This window comes from Mobula birostris, chromosome 4 (assembly GCF_030028105.1).
Source record: "Mobula birostris isolate sMobBir1 chromosome 4, sMobBir1.hap1, whole genome shotgun sequence".
NCBI lineage: Eukaryota > Metazoa > Chordata > Chondrichthyes > Myliobatiformes > Myliobatidae > Mobula > Mobula birostris.
This window is the reverse complement of record NC_092373.1, coordinates 196503054-196526948: the sequence shown is the minus strand read 5'-3', so window position 1 is coordinate 196526948 and position 23895 is coordinate 196503054. Positions and strand designations below refer to the sequence as shown.

At 41.8% G+C, this 23895-nt stretch overlaps 1 protein-coding gene across 3 annotated transcripts in view; it reads left to right on the top strand.

Moving 5' to 3' along the window:
- Positions 1-18840, top strand: part of LOC140196856 (putative pre-mRNA-splicing factor ATP-dependent RNA helicase DHX32) — a 128518-nt gene extending 109678 nt beyond the window's left edge. For all 3 annotated transcript variants that reach the window (XM_072256746.1, XM_072256744.1, XM_072256745.1), the window contains 3 exons: positions 262-452; positions 2929-3119; positions 12451-18840. In XM_072256746.1, the coding sequence (XP_072112847.1) occupies positions 262-452; positions 2929-3119; positions 12451-12640 (572 nt within the window). In that variant the 3' untranslated portion in view covers positions 12641-18840. The remainder of the gene's footprint in view (positions 1-261; positions 453-2928; positions 3120-12450) is intronic.
- Positions 18841-23895: the final 5055 nt, after the last annotated feature.

The window sequence follows — 23895 nt, the reverse complement described above, 5'->3', positions numbered from 1 at the left end:
TCAACACCCCAGACGTGTAGGTTAGGGTTAGTAAGTTGTGGGCATGCTATGATGGTGCCAGAAACATGGTGACTTGTGGGTTAGTAGGTTAATTGGTCACATGGCTTGTCGGACCAGAAGGACCTGTTACTGTGCTGTATTTTAAGTAAAAGAAATTGATATCCCACACCTCTTATAGCTTGTATTGCATATGGTGCATTTCAATTTGTCTACCATGAGAGGATAGTGCCTTCATATTGTCTCTGTGAAATCTCCTTGCAGATAATGAAGATGAAACGTGGTGCCTGAAGAATTATCTGAATTACTCTGCTCTGAAGCTGGCCGATATAATTCGATATGAGCTTTTGGAGCTGATGCAGAGAATTGAGCTGCCAATTTCCCCATCAAATTTTGGAATGGATGAAAATGTGCTCAACATCAAAAGAGCTCTGATCTCGGGTTACTTCCTCAAGGTATGTGACCATGATGAACTCAATTCCTCCTATAATATCCATTAGTACCCATTTGTATTTGAGTGAGCTCCTTTCTGGTTTGCAAGTGATCGCTATTCTATTATCTGGGTTACGATCTTGTATTCCACTAAGTGTACATCACTGTGATTCGTTAAAAACTGTGGATCCTAGATATCTGAAAGAAAGCAAAGTTGATTAGACGATATCTGTGAACCTAAATGTTAACAGAAAATATTTAATGAGCTGTGTACAACAAAATTGCATGCTATAACTTATATTTATTTATCGTGATACAGTGTGGAATAGGCCTTTACAGCACTTCAAGCCGCACCACCCAGCAACCCCTAACTTAACCCTATCCTAATCATGGGACAATTTACAGTGACCAATTAACCCACCCACTGGTATGTCTTTGGGAATGTGGCAGGAAACTCCCGCAGTCACGGGGAGAACATATAAACTCCTTATAGGCAATGACAGGAATTGAACCTGGTTCATTGGTGCTGTGAAGCGTTATCCAAATAACTATGTTACTGTGCTTTGAATAAGGTCTTAAATTCCACTAGGGTAATCCACAATGACATGAACATTTGAGTTTCCTCAATTTGGGTAATACGTCTCTTTGGTAGTTGTTTGTCCCACTCTCCCACTCTACCTCATTTCCCGATTCCCTCTCCAGTCCTCCTGTTTTTGTCCGCTTCCCCTCCTTTTCCTATCCACTCTCTACATGCCCACTACTTGCCCCCTACACACAAACACTGCATACACATGCACACTGGAAATCTTGAGTAACACCCATAAAATGCTCGAAGAGCTTAGCAGGTCAGGCCGCATCTATGGAGGGGAACAAACAGTCAATGTTTCAGGCCAAGACCCTTTACTAGGGCTCCTCCTTTACTTATCAGAGTCCAACAACGGTAGTCCTTTGTGTTCCTGCTTATCTTCCTCCAGCATCTGTCTCCAGCCCCTTCCCTCTCTTTACTCCATTGAACTCTCCATACATTTTTATCCCTCTCTTTGTCTGCCTCCACCTACATCCTCCCTGCTCCTCCGCTCGACACAGCACAGCCTGCCTACCATCTTACACCCCTCCTCAGCCCACCAATCAACCTCAGGCCCCTGTCTCACCATTTCCTTTCTGCTCTTTAAACTGGCCATCTTGTCTCTCAGTCCTTTTGCAGTATTTTGAGCAAAAACATTGAAATTCACTTACTCCCACAGATGCTGCACAGTTCATTAGGGTCAATGTCAGGTTAAACAGAGAAGTATAATGATAAGCTACCTGTATAGTTTCCTCTGAGATTTAGTTGAAGTTTACCTCTTGAATATAGTTAACTGACCCATTACCATAAGTCATCAGAGCAGAATTAGGCAATTTGGCCCATGAAATCTGTTCCACCATTCCATCATGGCTAATTTACTGTATTATCTTTCTCAACTCCATTCTCTTGCCTTCTTGTAATCTTTGATGCCCTTACTAATCAAGAACCTATCAACCTCTGCTTGAAATATACCATGAGCTGGCCTGTGGCAATGAATTCCACCAAGTCTCTTTCATCCAGATAAAGAAATTCCTGCTTGTCTCTGTTCCTTGTATTCTGAGGCTGTGTCCTCTAGTCCTAGACTCTCCCACTATTGGAAGCGTGCTCTGCATGTCCACTCTTTCTAGGCCGTTCAATTACTTTGAGGATATGCTCCCTGTTTTGAGGCCCTTCAGTCGAGGGAACAGATCTCTTGGCATTTCTAGAAGTATTGTAATAGTCAAATTCAATTGTAACTATTTATTTATTTATTCATTGATTGATAGAGATACAGTGCAGAATAGACCCTCTTGGTCTTCAAGCTGCACTGCCCGGCAACCCTTAGTTTTAGTTTTACTCTCTAATAATGTCAGGACAATTTATAATGACCTATTGACCTATCAACCAGTAGGTTGTAAAATGGTGAGAGGAAAATGGAACACCGGATTGAATAGTAGTTTTTACAACCAGAGTGAAAATCTTGGATATGTTCCCAAAGCTGGCCATTATCAGTGAGTGAAATACTTTGACCAAATCCTCCAAAACAAAATTGAAGCTGTTTTCAGTTATTGCCCTGTCCCTGGGTTTGGCTATGAAAGCCAGCAAGATTCCCTGAACCTGCTGAAGCTTTTCCTTGATGTGGAATTCAGAGAATCAACTTCATGTTTGTGCACTGTGCTGCTGCAAAGAAATGGATTGTTCATTGTGTTTCGGTGTTATGTACAGTATATATGTAACATGAGCTTGAACTTGAGCTGGAAAGAAAATATAATTTTGATAGCAGGGCATGTGGTAATCCTGTGATTGCATCCTTAATGTATGGTGACCATGTACCTAGTTATGGAAATGTTAGGGTCTTGATTTGTTTTATTAGATTAATAACACTACTTTTTCCTCTTTTCTCTGCAACCTTCCTCCTATTACCACACCTTTTTAAAAAAAAAACCTGCTTCCAGGTAGCCAGAGATGTCGATGGGTCTGGAAATTACTTGATGCTGAATCACAAGCATGTGGCTCACCTTCATCCTATGTCGTGTTATCTCACCAGAAAACCTCAGCCACGACCTCCCTCCTGGGTCCTGTATCATGAATTTACCATTTTCCTAGACAACTGCATCAGCGTTGTCTCTGAGATTCACCCTGAGATGTAAGGACTATTGCAAAATGGGTTTATTCTTCACTGTATGCTCATGGGGAAGGGCGCATGGGTTGGGAGGCACTGCAAATACTTGATGTTCTCAGCAAACTACGGTATCTATTCTCAAAGCATGATTTTATGTCACAAAGTCTTGAGTTTTTTAAATAAGCAAAATAAGATAACTCAAAACCACAAATATTAACATGGGTTAAGGAGAGCGTCGTCAAGAAGCATCTTTTTTGTCAGATCCTAGAATTACATCAAGTTAAGAGAACATCTAATACTTAACCAGAGTAAGAATTTATATAAATTTAAATCTTACATCCGTCCCACAGTGTGAGGGAGTAAAAATCTTTGCATTATGACTCTGTTGCAAGGAACAGATATGTGAATTTATAAGTCTAATAGCTTGTGGAAAGAAGCTATCCCGTAGCCTGTTGGTCCTGGCTTTAATGCTGCAGTGGAGTTTACCAGATGGAAGCAGCTGAAACAGTTTATGGTTGAGGTGACTGGTGTCCCTGATGATCTTCCAGGCCTCTTTTATGCACCTGCTTCTATAAATGTCCTCAGTGGAGGGAAGTTCACATTCACAGGTCCGCTGGACTGTTCATACCACCCTCTGCGGTGCCCAGCGTTCAGGGTTGGTGCAGTTCCCATACCAGGCGGTGTTACAGCCATTCAGGATGCCTTCAATGGTGCCCCTTTAGAAGGTCTCAAGGATTTGGAGGCTGTTGATTGGGGCGAGCCTGTTTCTGTTCCTGCTGTAATCCACGATCAGCTCTTTTGTTTTTTGGACATAGAGGGAGTGGTTGTTAACTTGGTACCACTATGTCAAGGTGTTAACCTCTCCTCTGCAGGCTGTCTCGCCACCACTATAAATAAGGCTAATCAATGTTATGTCACCTGCAAATTTGATCAGCAGATTGGAGTTGTGTGTGGCAGCACAGTCATGAGTGTAAAGGAGTAGAGGAGGGGACTTGGGACACAACCCTGGGGGTCACCTGTATTGAGGCCCAGAGGGGCAGAGGTGAGGGAGCCCATCCTTACCACCTGTTAGCAAACTGATAGGAAGTCCAGGACCCAGCTGCACAAGGCTGGATGCAAGCCGAGGTCTCTGAGCTTTCTGTCAAGTCTGGAGGGAATTATGGTGTTGAATGCTGAACTGTAGTCTAGGAACAGCATTCTAACATGTGCATCCCAGGTCGGTGAGGAAGATGTATAGAGCTGTGGTTATTGTGTCATTGGTAAACCAGTTCTATCAGTAGTCAAATTGTAGTGGGCCCAGTGTGGGTGGTAGTATGCTGCAGATACAGTCTTTAACCAGCCTTTCAAAGTATTTGTTTATAATCTCAGGATTACTGCCTGAGCCACGTGCTAATGAAGGGAAAAATAGCAGAAGTAAGCAGGTGAATGTGTGGCTAAGTAACTGGTGCAGGGGGCAGGGCTTCAAATTCTTGGATTATTGGGATCTATTTTGGGGGAGGTATGATTTTTACAAAAACGATGGGTTACACCGAACTCAAAGGGTACTAATATCCTGGCGGGATTGTTAGCTGTTAGGGAAGGTTTAAACTGAGTTGGCAAGGGGAAGGAAACCAGGGTGCTAGGGTCGAGGAAGAGGAAAATAGAAATAAGTCAAAGATACTGTGCAGCAAAGATGGCAAGAAGGACAGGCAGATGAATAGACAGGATAATTCGTTGTGCGATAGAAATATAGCAAACTCGGTAACAGATACTGATCTAAATGTACTGTACTTAAATGCACGCAGCATTAGAAAGAAAATGGATGACCTTGTTGTACAAGTTCTCCAGGTTAAAAGTTATGACATTGTGGCCATTGCTGATTCATGGCTAAATGATGGATGTGATTAGGAGCTGAATATCCAAGGATACACAGTGTATAGGAAAGACAGGAAGGCAGGTAAAGGAGGTGGTGTGGCCCTGATGGTAAGTAACAATATCAAATCACTAGAAAGAAGGGATATAGGATCAGAAGAGGTAGAATCCTTATGGGTCGAGTTAAGAGAAGAAATGGTGGGGTAAAAAGACACTAATAGCAGTTATATACAGGCCTCCAAACAGTAGCTGGGATGTGGACTACAAGTTGCAGCTGGAAATAGAAAAAGCATGTGTCAGAAGGAAAATGACAAGATAATTATGGGGGATTTTAATATGAAAGTGGATTGGGAAAGTCAGGAAGGTACTGGATCTCAGGAGAGGGAGTTTGTAGAATGCCTACGGGATGGCTTTTTGGAGCTGCTTGTCCATAAGCCCACCAGGGGACCTGCTGTTTTGGATTGGGTGCTGTGTAATGAACCTGAGGCGATTAGGGAGCTGGAGGTAATGGAATCCCTTGGAATTAGTGATCATAATATGATCACTACCTCCCACTTTCAAATCTCTTACTAGCTCTTCCTTCAGTTAGTCCTGACGAAGGGTCTCGGCCTGAAACGTCGACTGTACCTCTTCCTAGAAATGCTGCCTGGCCTGCTGCGTTCACCAGCAACTTTGATGTGTGTTGCTTGAATTTCCAGCATCTGCAGAATTCCTGTTGTTTGCATAATATGATTGAGTTCAGTTTCAAATTTGAAAAGGAGAAGCTTGTATCAGGTGTATCGATATTTCAGTGGAACAAAGGAAATTACAGTGGTATGAGAGAGGAACTGGCCCAAGTCGATTGGAAAAGTAAGCTAGATGGAGGTACGGTAGAGCAGGATTGGATGAAATTCCTACAGGAAATAAGGAAAGTGCAGGAAAAATATATTCCAAGAAAAAGAAAATCATGAACGGAAAAATGGCACAAATGTGGCTAACGAGAGAGGTTAAGGCTAAAATAAAAGCAAAACAGATGGCATAGAAGGCAGCAAAAATTAGTGGGAAAACTGAGGACTGGACGACTTTTAAAAGCTTACAGAAGGGAACTAAGAAAGTCATTAGGAAAGAAAAGATGAATTATGAAAGGAAGTTGGCAATTAACATAAAACAGGATACTAAGTATTTTTTTAACTATCTGAAGAGTAAAAGAGTGACACGGGTAGATATAGGACCAATTGAAAATGATGCTGGAGGAATTATAATGGGTAACAAAGAGATGGCAGAGGAACTAAATGAGTATTTTGCATCAGTCTTCACAGTGGAAGACATTAGCAACATACCTGATAGCCAGAGGTCCAGGGAATAGAATTAGGTACAGTCAAGATTACTAGAGAGAAAGTGCTTGGGAAGCTAAATGGACTAAGAATAGATAAGTATCCCGGACTGGATGAGGTGCACTCACGGGTTCTGAAGGAGGTGGCTTTGGAGATTGTGGAGGCATTAGAAATGATCTTCCAGGAATCAATAGACTCTGGCATGGTTCTGGAGGACTGGAAGGTCGCAAATGTAGTTCCGCTGTTTAAGAAAGGAGGGAGGCAGCAAAAAGAAAATTACAGACCTATTAGTCTGACATCGGTAGTTGGAAAGTTATTGGAGTTGATCCTCAAAGACGAAGTTAGGAAATACCTCGAGGTGCATTACAAGATAGGCCCAAGCCGGCATGGTTTCATGAAGGGAAGATCCTGCCTCACCAACCTATTGGAATTTTTTGAGGTAATCTCAAATAAGGTTGACAAGGGAGAGGCTGCGGATGTTGTGTATTTGGACTTTCAAAAGGCCTTCGATAAGGTGCCACATAAGAGGCTGCTTAATAAGATGAGAGCCCATGGAATTACAGGAAAGATATTGGAACGGGTGGAGCATTGGCTGAGAGGCAGAAAGCAAAGATTGGGAATAAAGAGATCCTATTCTGATTGGTTGCCAGTTACTAGTGGTGTTCCGCAGGGGTCGATGTTGGGGCCGCTCCCTTTTACAATGTATATCAATAATTTAGATTATGGATTAAATGGTTTTGTGGCTGAGTTTGCGGATGACACCAAGATAGGTGGAAGAGCAGGAAGTGTTGAAGAAACGGAAAGGTTGCAGAGAGACTAGGTCAGTTTAAGAGAGTGGGCAAAGAAACGGCCGATGAGATACAATGTTGAGAAATGTACAGTTGTACATTTTGGAAGAAAAAATAATTGGGCAGATTATTATTTAGATGGGGAGAAAATTCAAAAATCGGAAGTGCAAAGGGACTTGGGGTTCCTCGTGCGGGATACCCTAAAGGTTAACCACCAGGTTGGATCGGCAGTAAGGAAAGCGAATGCTATGTTGGCATTCATTTCAAGAGGAATTGTGTATAAGAGTAAGGAGGTGTTGATGAGGCTCAATGGGGCACTGATGAGACCTCATTTGGAATACTGTGTGCAGTTTTGGGCCCCTATCTTAGAAAGGATATACTGATGTTGGAGAGAGTTCAGAGAAGATTTACAAGGATGATTCCTCGTAAATGCAGGGGCTAACATATGAGTGTTTGTCGGCTCTTGGACTGTATTCATTAGAGTATAGAAGAATGAGAGGGGATGTCATAGAAACATTTCAAATGTTGAAAGGATTAGACAGAGTAGATGTGGAAAGGCTGTTTCCCTTGGTGGGTGAGTCCAGGACAAGAGGCCACAGTCTTAGAATTACAGGGTACCCATTTAAAACAGATATGAGGAGAAATTTTTTTAGCCAGAGGGTTGTGGATTTATGGAATTAGTTGCCACATACAGCTGTGGAGGGCTGATCATTGAGGGTGTTTAAGGAGGAGATTGACAGGTATCTAATTAGCCAGGGTATCAAGGGATATGGGGGAAAAGCCGGAAATTGGAACTAGATGGGAGAATAATTTAGCTCATGGTGGAGTGGCGGAGCAGACTCGATGGGCCAAATAGCCTACTTCTGCTCCTTTGTCTTGTCTTGTGAATTGAGGTGAATGTGACAGGGTGCCAATCGTTCAGGCATGCTACCTTGATCGTCTTAGGTATAGGGACAATGATGGACAGAGATGAATGTTAATGAAATGGTAAATGGCTTTACAGCATCAACGACTGGGGATCAATTCTCACCACTGTCTGTTCCTTCTCCCCATGACTCCATGAGCTTCCTTTGGGTGCTCTGGTTTCTTCCTACGTTCCAAAGCCGTATGTGTTAGGGTTAAAGTTGGTGAGCTGTGGGCATGTGAAGTTGGTGCCGGAAGCATGTTGACACCAGGAACATCCTTGTAATTTTTCTCTGCACTCTCTCAAGTTTATTGCTATCTTTCCTGTAGGTAGGTGGCCAGAACTGCACACAATACTCCAATTAGGTCTCACCAACATCTTACAGAACTTCAACCTAGCACCGCAACTCCTATACTCAATACTGTGACTATTCAACTTATCTAAACCTCTAGTAGGTCATCCTGCAACCTCATACGCACCAGGGAAAGACAATATTTGAGTCGCATCCCATTGGGGACATCTCATGGGTAATGGGAGCTTATCACCACCCAGCTAGACAACCTTAAGGAAGCTGACCTAACTAGAGATTTGAAAAGTTGCAGTTTAACTTCAACCACTTGTTTTATCTAGAGAACTTGAATACAATACTGACAGAATAGGAATAATAACACCAATAAAATCAAATGTAAAATGACAGTGAGAACAAAGTCATTTTAAAAAAGCTGTAATAATAATGTCATAACAATAGAAATAATAACAGCATTAGCAATCTCACTAACAACAATGATAACATGAACTACAAAAAAACTGAAAACATTACACTAAACTGAATATATACAAAATGCTGGAGAAACATCGACTATGTTTTTTCCATTGATGCTGCCTGGCCTGCTGAGTTCCTCCAGCATTTGGTGTTGCTGGGATTTCTAGCATCTGCAGATTTTCTCATGTTTGTGACTAAACTGAATACTCCTGGTTTGATGTTTCATATTCTACATGATGTTCGCTCACTTTTGCCATTTGTGCAATTTTTTCTTTTTCCGCGGGTTGCGCATTGATGCTTTTCTTTGAATGGGTTCCATGGTGTTTGTTTTGTGACTGCCTGCGGGGAGAACGGGTCTCGGACTTGTATACTTTGATAATAAATGTACTTTGAATCCTTGACAACAACCAGAAAAGAAGCAGACAGTGGAGTGGGTGGGTGGATTCATAGGGGATAAGTGTATTCCTTTCAACAGGAATCCACATTAGCTGGATCTGTGGGAAAAGAACTGTAGATGTTAAAAATATTAAATTGAAGCACAAACAAGAGAAAATCTGCAGATGCTGGAAATCCAAGCTACACACACACACACACACACACACACACACGCGCGCGCACGCACACGCGCACGCACAATGCTGGAGGAACTCAGCAGGCTAGGCAGCATCTATGGAAAAGAGTACAGTTGAGGTTTCAGGCTGAGATCCTTCGGCAGGACTGGAGAAAGAAAGCTGAGGAGGAGATTTAAAAGGTGGGGGGAGAGGAGGGGAGAGAGAACCATCAGGCAATATGTGAAACCTGAAGGGGGAGGGATGAAATAAAGACCGGTGAAGTTGATTCATGAAAAAGATACAGGGCTGGAGAAGGAGGAGTGTAATAGAAGAGAACAAAAGGCTGTGGAAGAAAGAAAATGGGGGAGAGGCACTGGGGGGGGGGATGGGCAGGCAAGGAGATAAGGTGAGGGAGGGAAAAGGGGATGGAGAATGATGAAGAAGACGGGGTGTGGGGAGGCATTACCGGAAATTTGAGAAATCGATGTTCATGCCATCAGGTTGGAGGCTACCAGACAGAATATAAGGTGTTGTTCCTCCAACCTGAGTGTGGCCTCATCAAGACAGTGGAGGAGGCCATGCCCCTCCCCTCTCCTTCACGCTCCTCCTGTGGCACCCCACCCTCGCCGTTCTTTTGCTCCTGCAGATTTACAAACATGCCTTCCTCTCCATGTTAACAAATACAGCACTGTGCGAAGTCTTATGCACCCTAAGTATATATGCGTGCTTGGGACTCTTGCACAGTACTGTAGAGAGAACAGAACATAGAAAGACTGGCAAAAGAATCAAAAGTGGCAGAGCAATCTTCTTGTTTTTCAGCTTCTGATTAGAATGTTGAGAATATGTTGCTGGGGATCTAGGTAGTTTGGGGTTAGTGAAGCAGATTTATTGTGGCTTTGGTAAGGTAACTGCATAAGCGCTTGAAAGTACTCAAAAGCAAGAGTGCAGGAGAGTGGGATTATCAGGATTGTGTATTTATAGATCTTGCACTGAATTACCTCCTTTCGTGTTTTCTGTAAAGACATGAATAATTTTATTGATTATTCTGCTATATATTTAGAACATTTAGATCTGTGCACATAAATCCCTTGTCTTTTTGGACGTTCACTAGTTTTTCACTTTTGCATCATATATTAAGGTCATACCTTTTCACAATTGCTGCTAATTTTCACCTTCAACCCACAGCCCTAAGCTTCTAGAAGAGTTTTTTTGTATGTGAAATTTATATAAAGGGATTTTGCAGTTGTAGGTATGCCACATCATTGGGTTTTCCAAAATTCACTCGGGTATCACTTCCTGAAAAATGTTAATTGACTAGGTCAGGCAGGGTCTTCCCCATTCTGGGTGTGTGTTAGCTGCTCTTTCTGTGCTTCGTAATTGTACAGAGAATCTGTGTTTCTTCCGTAGATTATCAAGATGTTGCTCAAATAATATGTGTTGCGTTTTTTGTAATACTTGAACCACTAGGAAGATATCTGCATCCACTTCCTCATGGTGACTGTTAACTCTTTCCTGTCTGCCCAAGATCAATGTCTTCTTTCATTCTGTTTTACCTGAAGATAATTTCCTTGTCCATTTTTAGCTGTTTAGGATCCTGATCATTTATCAACGCTACTTGAGTGATGCCTCGTTTATAGAGGACACATTTTTCAGACCTAAGTAATTAGTTTAATATTAGAGCATGCAACATGGGATAATACAGCCTTTCAGCACACAATATTGTATGCTGAACTAAGTAATTTGGTAATCAAATGCCCAACTAATTTAATCTCTATGCCATATGCTTCTATTTCTTGCACATTCATGTACCTATCCGAGAACCTCTTAGATTACTTTAACTTCAGTTAATTACTTTAACTGATGTTTACAGCGAGTACTTCCTCTTCGTGACTTCGGCTCAACAGAAATGTCCTCCTTCCCCTCAAGGTAGTTTCATTGTCTCTTTTTAACTGCTTTGGATCCTGATCCTTTAGCTGAATACTGTTTGATGTGTGTGGTGGGGTGAAGATAGATCTCTACCAAAGGAGGTGTGTGGCCACCCTTAGGCAAGGTATAGCACCTGCTTAGCCCCCCCTCTCCCCAATCAGGGTCACATGAAGCCATGGGAACAGGCGGTGGATGGTTGTATGAGCAGCTGGTGCATATCACAAGTCCTGGTTATGTGACCACTGACACGGGGCAGACAATCTCTGAAGAGTATTGATAATGGCTGGGGTCACCCATCTTGTAAAGACACTGTCTAGAAGAAGGCAATGGCAAACCACATCTGTCAAAATATTTGCCAAGAACAACCATGGTCCTTAGACCATTATTGCCCACAACACATGACGTAACACATGATGATGATGACCATTCTGTATTCTATGTACAATTACTTAAATTTAAATTTTGTGTCTAAATTTACCCTAGGAGCTGCAAGGTCAATGATCTAACCCATATCTTATCACTCCATTAGAGTTTGATGGAAAAGACTTGTATCCATATTTAAATCTAAGAGGTCCCTTGCTCCCAATGGTGAAGTATTTTTTTCTTTGATTTATTAAGTTCTAGCCAGAATTTGCTGAAATATCAAATGAATAGGTCAACTGATATACATAGTACAGTACCATACAGGAACGGGCCCTTTGGAGCACAATTTTGTGCTGATCCAATTAAATTAATATTCAAATGGACAACTTAAATAATCCCCTCTGCTTACACAATGTTCATATTCCTCCATCTTCCTCATGTGCCTATCTAAACATCTGTTAGGTATCTAATATTTCTGCTTCTTCCATCACCCTATGCAGTGCATTTCAGGCAATCACCACTCCCCGTATTAAAAAAAAACTTGCCCCTCATATCAACTTTGAAATTACCCTCTCTTATCTTAAATGCATACCCTCTGGTATTAGACATTTCAACCCTGGGAGAAAAGATATTATCTGTCTACTCTATGCCTCTCAATCTCATAAATCTCTATAAGATCTCCCCTCAGCCTCCGACACTCCAGAGAAAACAACCCAAATTTGTCCAACCTCAGACTCCCTCTAATCCCAGCAGTAGCACTTCTTCGCCCTCTCTAAAGCATTGACATCAAAGATTAGTTTGAGATTTGTATATGTGGAACATGCAATGCAGTTATCTGGGAATTTCTGATGCCCCTACCTATGCTGAGTTTTATTTTCTCTATTTCCTTCCTGTAGGCTGATTGAGTTTGCACCACAGTACTACCTGAGCAACCTACCAGCCAGTGAGAGCCGTGACCTGCTCATGGAACTGCGGGAGAAGGTGAACAGGACTGAACCACTACCTGACCAAGAGGCAGAGGAAGCTGTGAAGGAAGAAGAAAACGTGGAAGCAGTTGAAAATGAGGAACTCTGCCTGCTTCAGTGAATGGAAAGAAAGCTAATACCCTCTGCCCCCACTCCCCTAACGACCAGTTGCTAAAGACAGCTGACCATCAACTTAACACATATATTACGTGGGAACCAGCATAGGAATTCTTCCCTCACCAACTTGCTTCCTTATTAAAAATCAACCAATAAAGAGATTTTTGTTTTGCTCTCCCAAGTAAAGGGACTAAGGTTAGTGATAACTAACTTTTTGAAGGGAGATTAATAAAGACTGAAATGAGTACTCTGGGGTAAGAGTTGGAGAATAGAACTAATTGGTTAGCACTTTCAAAGAACAGATAATTTGGGCTGAATGACTTTGTCCAATGCTGTTTGATTTTGAGATTCTTGTCAGAAGATATTTTAGTTCAAAAAAACTGTGAATCATTTTCAGTTGAAAAGATTCCCCCTGACCTATCTTTTGCCTATTCATCCAGCTAGAAACCTGAGGTTAGGTACACTGCCTTACTGGAGCTCACCACAAAGTGTGCATAAAGATTCCTCATGAAGTGAACGGGGCAATCTTAATCCATTTTCATTAATGGCTCATAACATAGAAATAAGTTTTTTTTTAATGTGATTGTGTCAATACTGCCCTGGAAATAGTGAAATTCCTGATAGATATGCGGGGGTATTCTGCTACTGAGATTGCTGCTGAGGCAAGTTTTAGTTATTTTATTTTATCAGTAGGATTTTTACCTAACTCTGCCCCCAGGCAGTGTGGAAGAAAACACTCTCCTTTGCCTCCCTTAGAACACAAAAACGCAATTTCCTTAAAATGTAAGAACTAAAGTCAGAGGCTTATGATTTTTTTAATCTGCTGATCTCAGCATAAGCGCTGTTAAAAAGAAAAAAATCTGCTGGTTGCTTGAAATGAACTGTGTAAGGAAATAGACTGTGAACAATGATTAGATAAGACACCTGATGAAGACTTTTGTTGTACCAAATGGCCTCCCTCTGGTTTATAACGCTTCAAGCTTCAACGGCTATTTTACTATTTTTTGATAAGTAAATAGTACTGCTGGCCTTGAAACCTCACCTCTACCTTGGGGGAAATCGTGTGCGCATGTGTTTCTGTTTGTCTTTGTCTGTATTGTGTGTGTGTGTGTGTGTGTGTGTGTGTGTGTGTTCATCTGTGTCTGTATGGGTACCTGTAAATCAATACAAATAAAAATGTCCCTTGCAGTTTGCACACGAGACAAGCATAACTGGACAGAGGTAAGTGTAGCAATACAAGAGTCCGATGCACTATTTGACTTCTGAAGACGTTGGACACTAAATTGATTGTATAGTTATTAGGAATTACAACTGGATTTGTGACTCTCTCCTTTACTCTTTGTAAATAGTTTGGCGGTTATCTCAGTTTTTATATCACAATCCAAACAGCACATTTCCTTTGGGAATATTACAGAACTGACTGAAGCGGTAGAGCGGCCAACTTGCAAGTATCTGTTTGTAACAGGGTTTAAGTTGTTAGCTTCTGGATGTAGAACATAGAACATACTGTGGAGCATTACAGCACGGTACATGCCCATCAGCCCATAATGTTGTACTGACCTTTAAACCTACTCTGAGATCAATCTAACTCTTCCCTCCTACATAGCCCTCCACTTTTCTATGATCCATATGCCTATCTAAGAGTTTCCTAAATGCCCCGAATGTATCTGCCTCTACCTCCACCTTTGTTCCATGCACTCACCAGTCTCTGTGTAAAGAGCTTACCTCTGACATCCTCACTATACTTTCCTCTAATCACTGTAAAATTATGTCCCCTTGTTGTCTCTGTCCACTCAATCTGTGTCTCTAACAAGGTGACATAAGGCACTGCAAGTGCTTGAACCTGAATCAGAAAACCAAACTGCTGGAGTATCTCAGTAGGTCAGGCAGCATCTGTGGAGGGATATGGACTGTCAATGCTTCAGGTTACGACCCTTCAATCTAGATTGCAGAAGGGTCTTGTCCCAAAACATCAGCTGTCCATTTCCCTCCATAGATGCTGCCCGAACTGCAAATCCTCCACCAGTTGGTAATTTGCTTCAGTGTGATGCATACTTGCACTGACAGTCGTGATTATTCAAGAGGACAGTACTGAATTATACTGCCTTACTGAATTATTCTCTTCGTGCTCACCCAACATAGTTTACTTGGAGAGAAATAGCCAGAGGGAGTGAGTTCCATTCTGAGGATGTGAATGAATTATCAGAGCACCTTGACACCCATAGAGTATATTCTTTAGATGCTTTCAGTAGTTGATCTGCAGAACCTTTGCTTTGAACAGTGCCATAATTGTACTATTTATCTCAAAGAACATAGAACACCACAGCACACTATAAGCACTTCAGCCCAAGATGTTGTGTGCTGACCTTTTAACCTACTCTAAGATCAATCTGGCCCCTCCATTTTTCTTTCATACATGTGCCTATCTAAGAGTTTCTTAAATGTCCCTATGTATCTGCCTCTACAACCACCCCGGCAGTGCATTCCATGTACCCTCCACTCTGTGTAAATAAAGACCTACATTTGACATCCCCCCCCCCAAACATTCCTCCAATCACTTTAAAGTTATACCCCCCTCTTCATTAGGCATTTTCACCCTGGGAAAAAGTCTTTGACTGTCTACTCGATCTATGCTTTTCATATCATGCATACCTCTTAACCTTCTTTGCTCCAAAGGGAAAAAGCCTATCTCACTCAACCTGTCACCACAAGACATGCCCTCTAGTCCAGACAGCATCCTGGTAAATCTCCTCTCCACGTTCTCCAAAGCTTCCATACAATAAGGTGACCAGAACTGAACACAACTTTCCAATAGAGCTGTGATATTACCTCACGGCTCTAAATGTCAGAACTAAACTCCAACAATAGTTTTTTATTTTCCTGTCAGAAGCCTTCATTGGAACTTTAAAACTTGTACATTCTGGACTGTTGCTAAAAAGCAGACCACAGTTTGTAACCTTATAGCAAAGTGACCAACCCTGCCTTTCTTGGAAATTAAATGCACAGTTTTGCTGATGAGACTAGATTCTGTACACTATATTGGGTTAACTGCTTGCAGTTTCTTTAAACGGGAGGGGAATGATCATGTTGAGTTCTCATGCTTAGTCACTCTGCACCAGGCTGTAATGAGGAATGTTAATGAGGTGTTGAGTGATTTAAACACTGGTCAGAGTTTACCAACTGCTGCATTAAACAGCCTCGTCTGAGCTCCCATTGGTTGGGTATTGGAGTATCATCTGAAGAACTTGACCCAATTTGGGCCTCAGGGAGAATCAGAGCAAGAAATATAAAATTACCTTTGCAAAATCACATCTGCACCTTTTAGTAATGATTATAGTCAAACTTCTATTATCACAAGATATGAATAATTGTAAATTGTATAACATGATTTTAAAAGACATCAGTTTGTTGAACCAATGTTTCTCAGCCACAAATATCAGCATTGTAGTCTATCCACTGTTAATGATAGCTTTAAAATCAATATTTTAACAAAGTCCAGTTGAGGCTGTTCTGAATAGGATTTTATTTTTAGTGTTTGAACACCATTTCTCAATTATTTCATCTTGAGTGGGGTCAGGAGAAGCTCCTCAATTAATCTGCAGCCTAATTTGTAAGATCATAAGACATGGGGACCAAATTAGGCCATTTGGCCCATCAATTCTGCATCACCATTCCATCATGGCTGACTCATTATCCATCTCAACCCTATTCTGTCTCTGCCCGTAACTTTTGACATCCCAACCTTTAAGTATACCAAGTGACTTGACCTTCACAGCTGTCTTTGGCAATGAATTCCACAGATGTGCCACCCTGTGGCTAAAGGAATTCTTCCACACCTCTGTTCTCATAGGATGTCCTTTCTTTTTGAGACTATGCCCTCTGATCCTTGACTCTCCCACTATTGGGAGAATCCTCTGCACATCCACTGTATCTAAGCCTTTCAATAAGATGCAATGAGATTCTCCCTCCCAATTCCAATGAGTACAGGCCCAGAGCCATCAAACACTTCTGTGTTAACCCTTTCATTCCTAGGACTATTCTCATAAATCTCTGGGTCCTCTCAATCACCAGGACATTCTTCATTAAATATGGGGCCCAAAACTGCTCTCAATAGTCCAAATATATTCTGGCCAACACTGCCTCAGCATTACATCCTCACCTTTACATTCTAGTCCTCTTGAACTACTGCTGAAAAAGTTGTAGAGCCATCTCTCTCAGACCCAATGTCAAGGCAGCTGATAAACAAAGTCAGGCTCAGGACTTAGTGAAACTGGCAGGTCTCCTGGTCTGGACAGAGGGAGATGACCTGAGGCAGACTTCAGCTTTGAACATCTGAATTGCTGCTCATCCATTGAAGCCAATGGACATAGGGTTGTAAATGGTGATTGCAATTTCTAGTCAGAAGTGATTTAGATAATTATAACATTAGGCATATGTTTCAAAATTTGGTTTCATTTAAACATTAAGGCAGAATGTTCTGCTTTATGTCTTGGCAAAGGAACTTCATCCATCAAGAAAAGGAATCAAATTAAAGTAACTTCATAATTTCCTCTGCAAAGAATGATCATTTATTCCAGATAACTCTTTGTAACTGTGGTTAAAAATGTAAATTGGTATATTAACGAGTAGATTAGCAGAGAGCAGATTGCAAAATAGATGTTTGTATTGAGCTTCATGCTTTAGCCAGCTTGCAGCATAATTTATATCCACATGATGTATCATTCTTGCTCATTACAGGATTCTTTAAATGCATGGGGATTATTCTCTCGATTGCCAAATCATCCTCTGGTTTTAAAGCTCTCGTGCCTTGGGGATGGAGGAAAGTTAATGGTCTCAAAAGAGTAATAGAGCACTACATCAGAGAAGCAGGCCTTTCAGCCCATCAAGTTCATGTCAAACTATTATTCATTCTGCCTAGTCCCATTGACCTCCACCTGCACCATAGCCCTCCCTACCAGCCCTCCGTCCAAATACTTATCCAAACTTCACTTAAATGTTGAAATCAAACCCGCATCCACCAATTCCACACTCTCAGCACACTCTGAGTAAAGAAGTTCCCCCTCATGTTCACCTAAAATATTTTAGCTTTCACCCCTAACCCATGACCTCTAGTTCTAGTCTCACCCAACCACAGTGGAAAAAGCCTACTTGTATTTACCCTATCTATACCATTCATAATTTTATACATGTCCATGAGATCTCCCCTCATTCTCCTACTCTGCAATGATTGTTCTCTGTCATTCAGGTCCCGAAGTCCTTATCCTTGTAAATTTCCACTGTATTCAGTCTTATTAACATCTTTCCTTTAGATAGATAATCAGAACTGCACACAATACTCAAAATTAGGCCTCTTATTGCCTATTACGCTGCTAGCTTTTAGGGCAGCATGAAGGTCCTTCATCTCTGGCAGTGTTCAGGTCTTCCTTCAGTATGTCATTATCTTCCTCTTGATTTTCACTACTATCAATCATGAAAGGTCCCGGTGGAGACTTTGGAATACTATCACACACACACAGGTGTATAAGTATTCTTCATTGCTGTTTCCGTAACAATTGTTTTTACCAGTCAGGGTTGTTAGCCTTGAGAAATTAAGCCTCACCAATACAACTTCAACGTAGCATCCTAACGCTTGAGTGAAGTAGAAAACAAATTAAGTAGGTCTCCTGTGCAAAGCCATCAGCATATCAATGTGGATTTGATGGGGGAGTGGCATGTAAGCGCATGGTGAAAGTTGGTCATTAGCAAGTAGTGATTTAGCAGTCAACAGCAGGCTCCATGCATTGAAATCTAAGGAAATGTTAGGAGTAACTCGGAGTAACACTCCAACAATGTTTCCAGGTGAAAATTTTATATAATTTATTTGAAAGGGCATCATGGTTCTCTTCACACAATTTTGGGACTGTCCTTTATGTAATTTATTTTCTACATGTGCCAATTGCACAGAAGGTGGATTCTGCTGTGCTATGAATGAACTTGGAGCTAACTGAAAATATTATACTGAAAGTATTTATTTTGGTTTACTCTCTTTCTATCGAGAATGCAGGTCCTATAAGTACCCATAGATATTTCCTTTGAATCAAGGAAGAAGTTTGCTGAAAACTTTAGTCTATTGTAAAGTTATTGTACTTTCATGAATGTCATGTAGACATGTAAAATACCTTTCAGTGGTGGCGGTAATGTCAATTTTAATGATTACAAAATGAAACAAAGCCTTTTTTTGTTTTATTTTTCTTTGAAAAGAATGCATAGTGGAATATCACGTGGCCACAACTAGTGTCCTTACTGTGGCATCTCATTATTGTAAATGGATTTGTCTCTTAGTTGTTGGATTGTGCTCATGTGCTTCAACAGTGACATAGTCTTGGACTTTATTGTCATCTGACTGTACATACATACAACCAAACGAAACAATGTTCCTCTGGCCAAAAGTGCACCTGCAAAACATATCCCTCACTGCACATAAACCAAAATGTTACCATAAATAAGTTAGTAAGATATAATTCAAAATGCAGCACACACAAAATGCTGGAGGAACTCAGCAGGCCAGGCTGCATCTTTGGAAAAGAGTAAATAGTCGATGTTTCGGATCAAAAACATAGAAACAGAAACATAGAAAACCTACAGCACAATACAGGCCCTTCGGCCCACAAAGTTGTGCCAAACATGTCCCTACCTTAAAATTACTAGGGTTACCAATAGCCCTCTATTTTTCTGAGCTCCATGTACCTATCCAAAAGTCTCTTAAAAGACCTTATCCTATCCGCCTCCACCACCATCACCGGCAGCCCATTCCACGCACTCACCACTCTCTGCTTTTTTTAAAAAAAAAACTACTTACCTTCAAGACCCTTCATCAGGCCCAAAATTTCCACAGATGCTGCCTGGCCTGTTGAGTTCCTCTAGCATTTTGTGTGTTTTGCTTTGGATTTCCAACGTCTGCTGATTCTCTCATGCTTGTAATTCAAATGACGAGACGTCAGTGGTGGCAGGGTATTCCTTTGTCTCACAGTCTGAAGGATGAAGCTATTACTTGGTCTGGTAGTCCTAATCCTGATGCTCTTGTACCTCCTTCCTTGTAATTTCAACTGTGAATGTATTAAACCTTCAATGTTTTGACTGAGAGAAAGGGGAATTGGAACTGACGTATTATCCTGGTACAAAAGAAAGCTGCGTAGGACCAATTTTCACTGGTCATTGGTGCAAGAATTGCTTAGGGCACTGTCTTCACTGTGGAAGAGACTGAATGTTAGCAATGCACAGTAGTCACAATAGGAGACCACTGGCCTCCCCAAGTGCTTCTGCTGTTTTGTCTGATCATGGCTGAGCTGCCCCGGGCCTCACCTCCACCCCCACCCCCAGCTGTCAGTAATCCCACCATTGTAAATTGGATCTATAGCCTCCATAACTAATTCCAAAAATGTGGCCTTCACAGCTGTTTGGTCAAGGCGATTCCAGAGATTCACCACTCTCTGAACATGACTGCCCCTTTAATTAGTAAGTGATTTTTTAAGACATCCACCAACAAAAAAATCTCAATATTTTCCCTATTACAACCTGTAAAGATACACTCATTGGCCAGTTTAAGGAGTGGAACCCATTGTGGTCTTCTGCTGCTGTAGCCCATCCACTTCAAGGTTCAGTGTGTGCATTCAAAGATGCTCTTTTGCACACCACTGTTGTATGTGTGCGTTACTATCACCTTACTGTCAGCAGAGGGTGGTGGATATTTGAAATGAACTGCCATCGGAAGTGCAAAAGAATGACACAATAACAATGTTTAAAGGACGATTCAACAGGATTGAATAGACAAGAGGTTCTGCAGATACTGGAAATCTTGAACAAAACACACAATGCTGAAGGATCTCAGCAAGTTAGACGCCATCTATGGAGGGAAATAAACAGTCAACGTTTTGGGCTGAGACCCTTCATCGGTGCTCTTCTGTCAAGAAACAGTAGACTGATTATTCCTCTTCATTGACATTGTTTGACTTGCTGTGGTCCTCCAGCATTTTGTGAGTAGTGCACATGGATTTAATTGTGCACCAGGGTATAGCCACTGCACATCAAGATGATGATATCAGCTGGTAAAATACTAAATCTAATTGTATGATAAATTTGTCAAGCATGATTATCTTGACTTTTTGTAAGTGCCTTGCTATCACACCATTAACAGCTCATTACACAGAACAAGAAACTTAATGTGATGTTAATTAATACCATTAAATTTCAGCTTGCCTTGTTACAGTATTCCCTTTGCCCCACACATCTCATCCCTCATTTTACTGCTTGTTTCAGCCCATAAAGCCATAAATCATAGGAGCTGAAATGGGCCATTCCGCCCATTGCATCTACTCTGCCATTCCATCATGGCTGATTTATTGTCTCTCTCAGCCCCATTCTCCTGCCTTTTTACTGTAACTTTTGATGCCCTGACTATCAACACTGGTGCACCTCAAGGATGTGTCCTTAGCCCACTGCTGTACTCTCGCTGTACCCATGACTGTGTGGCGAGGCGTAGCTCAAACGTCATCTATAAGTTCACTGATGATACAACCAGAATTTCAGATGGTGAAGAAAAGGCATACGAGAGCAAGATTGACCAGTTAGTTGAGTGGCGTCACAGCAACTACCTTGCACTCAACGTCACCAAGACCTAAGGGTTGATTGTGGACTTCAAGAAAGGTAAGCCGAGGGAACACAAACCAATCCTGATAAGAGTGGAGGGAATGAGCAAATTGAAGTTCCTGGGTGTCAACATTCCTGAGGACCTGTCCTGGTCTCAACATATTGATGCAGCTATAAAGAAGGCAAGATGGCGGCTATATTTCATTAGGAAATTGAGGAGATTTGGTTTGTCAACTTAAACACTCGAAAACTAATACAAATTTATCATGGAGAGCATTCTGAAAGGTTGCATCACCATCTGGTATGTGAGGCTGGGGGGAGAGGGCTGCTGTACAAGATCGAAGTAAGTTGGGAATAGTTGTAAAATTATAGACCATAGTCCGTAGTCATAGTCATACTTTATTCATCCCGGGGGAAATTGGTTGTTTATTGGACCATAAAACAAGAAATAGGCCATTTAGTCCATCGACTCTGATCCACCATTCAATCATGGCTAATCCTTTTCTCTCCTCCTCAAGCCCTTTTCCCGGCCTTCTCCCCATAACCTTTGATGCCGTGTTCAATCAAGAACCTATTAATCTTTGCCTCAAATACACCCAACAACCTGGCCTCCACAGCTGCCTGCGCAACAAATTTCACAAATCCACCACTCTCTGGCTAAAGAAATTTCTCTGCATCTCTTTTTTAAATGGGCGCCCTCTATCCTGAGGCTGTGTCCTCTTGTCCTAGACTCCCCCACCATGGGACACATCCTTTCCACATCTACTCTGTCTAGGTCTTTCAACATTCAAAAGGTTTCAATGAGACCCCCCCTCCTACTAAATTCAGTGAGTACAGACCCAGAGCCATCAAACGTTCCTCATATGATAGCCCTTTCATTCCTGGAATCATCCTTGTGACCCCCCCCCCCCCCCCGGACCTCGTGAATCACCCAGCACACCTTTTCTTAGATGAGGAGCCCAAAACTGTTCACAATACTATAAATTACACATTGCACATTTAGATGGAGATGTAACGTGAAGATTTTTACTCATGTATTTGAAGGATGTAAGAAATAAAGTCAATTCAATTCATGAGGTGAGGCCTCACCAGTGCCATATAAAGCCTCAGCATCACATCCCTGCTCTTGTATGCCAGACCTCTTGAAATGGATGCTAACATTGCATTTGCCTTCCTCGCCGCTGACTCAACCTGCAAGTTGATCTTTAGGGTGTTCTGCACAAGAACTCCCAAGTCCCTTTGCATCTCAGAGTTTTGGATTTTCTCCCCGTTTAGAAAATAGGCTGCACCTTTATTTCTACTACCAAAGCGCTGGACCAGCTCCATAATGGGTATTAGCCTGGTTAGCATCCAAGACATCTTCAAGGAGTGGTTCCTTAGGAAGGAGGCATCCATTATTAAGAATCCTCACCACCAAGGGCATGCCCTCTTCACACTGTTACAATCAGGAAGGAGGTACAGTAGCCTGAACGCACGCAGCGATTCAGAAGCAGCTCTTTCCTTCTGCAATCCGATTTCTAAATGGACGTTGAACCCATGAACACTACCTCACTACTTTTTTATTTCTATTTCTTTTTTGCACTATCTTAACTTTACTACTTATTAGACATATAATGTAACTTTTTGCTCTATATTTATTTATCATGTAGTTCAGTTCACCACTGCCATAACGTTATCAAATTTCAGGACATAAGCCGGTGATATTAATTCTGATTCTGATCAAGAACCTGTCAACCTTCACTTTAAATATACTTGGCTTTCACCGCCATCTGTGGCAATGAACTCCACAGATTAAACACTCTCCAGCTAAAGAAATACCTCCTCGTATCTGTTCTGAAGGGATATCTTGTTATCTGACTAAAGAGAGTCCTCTCCAAGTCCAGCCCAGGTGAAGGGTCTCAACCTGAAACATTGACTGTCCATAGATGCAGCCTGACCCCATGAGTATCATGGCCTGTAGATTGATGGTGCATGGGATATTGCCTGGAGCCAGATTTCTGTAAGAAAAAATGTACACAGCAGTTCCTCATCATGTGCTAGTGCAGCTTCAGCTTGTCTTCCACTGAATGGACACTGGAGGGCAGCACTGAAGGAAGGGGTCTAGCCCCTACTGATGCTGCCTGACCTGCTGAGTTCCTCCAGCATTTAGTGTGTGCGCTTTGGATTTCCAGAAGCTGTACATTTTCTCGAGTTTGTAGCTGACTGTATTTATTTTTTTTATTGCTTTTTGCACCATTCTCTGTAAACTCCAGACTGCTGTCCGTGAAAATCCAAGATAGCAGTTTCTGAGATACTCAACACCAGCTCCCCCCCACCCCCAGTCTGGCATTAATTGTCATTTCACGGTCAAACTCACTTAGATCACATTTCTTCCCCATTTTGGTATTTAGTCTGAACCTCTTGACCATGTCTACATGTTTTTATGCATCGAGTTGCTGCCACATGATCATCTGATTAAATATTTGCATTATTGAGCAGGTGTTTAGGTGTACCTAATAAAGTGCCCACTGAGTGTAGGACAGTACAGCACAGGAATGGACCCTTCACCCGTCATGTCTTTGCCGATCATGATGCCTTTCTACCTGCCTGCATGTGATCCATATCCCTCCATTCCCTGCGTCTTGATGGGCCTGT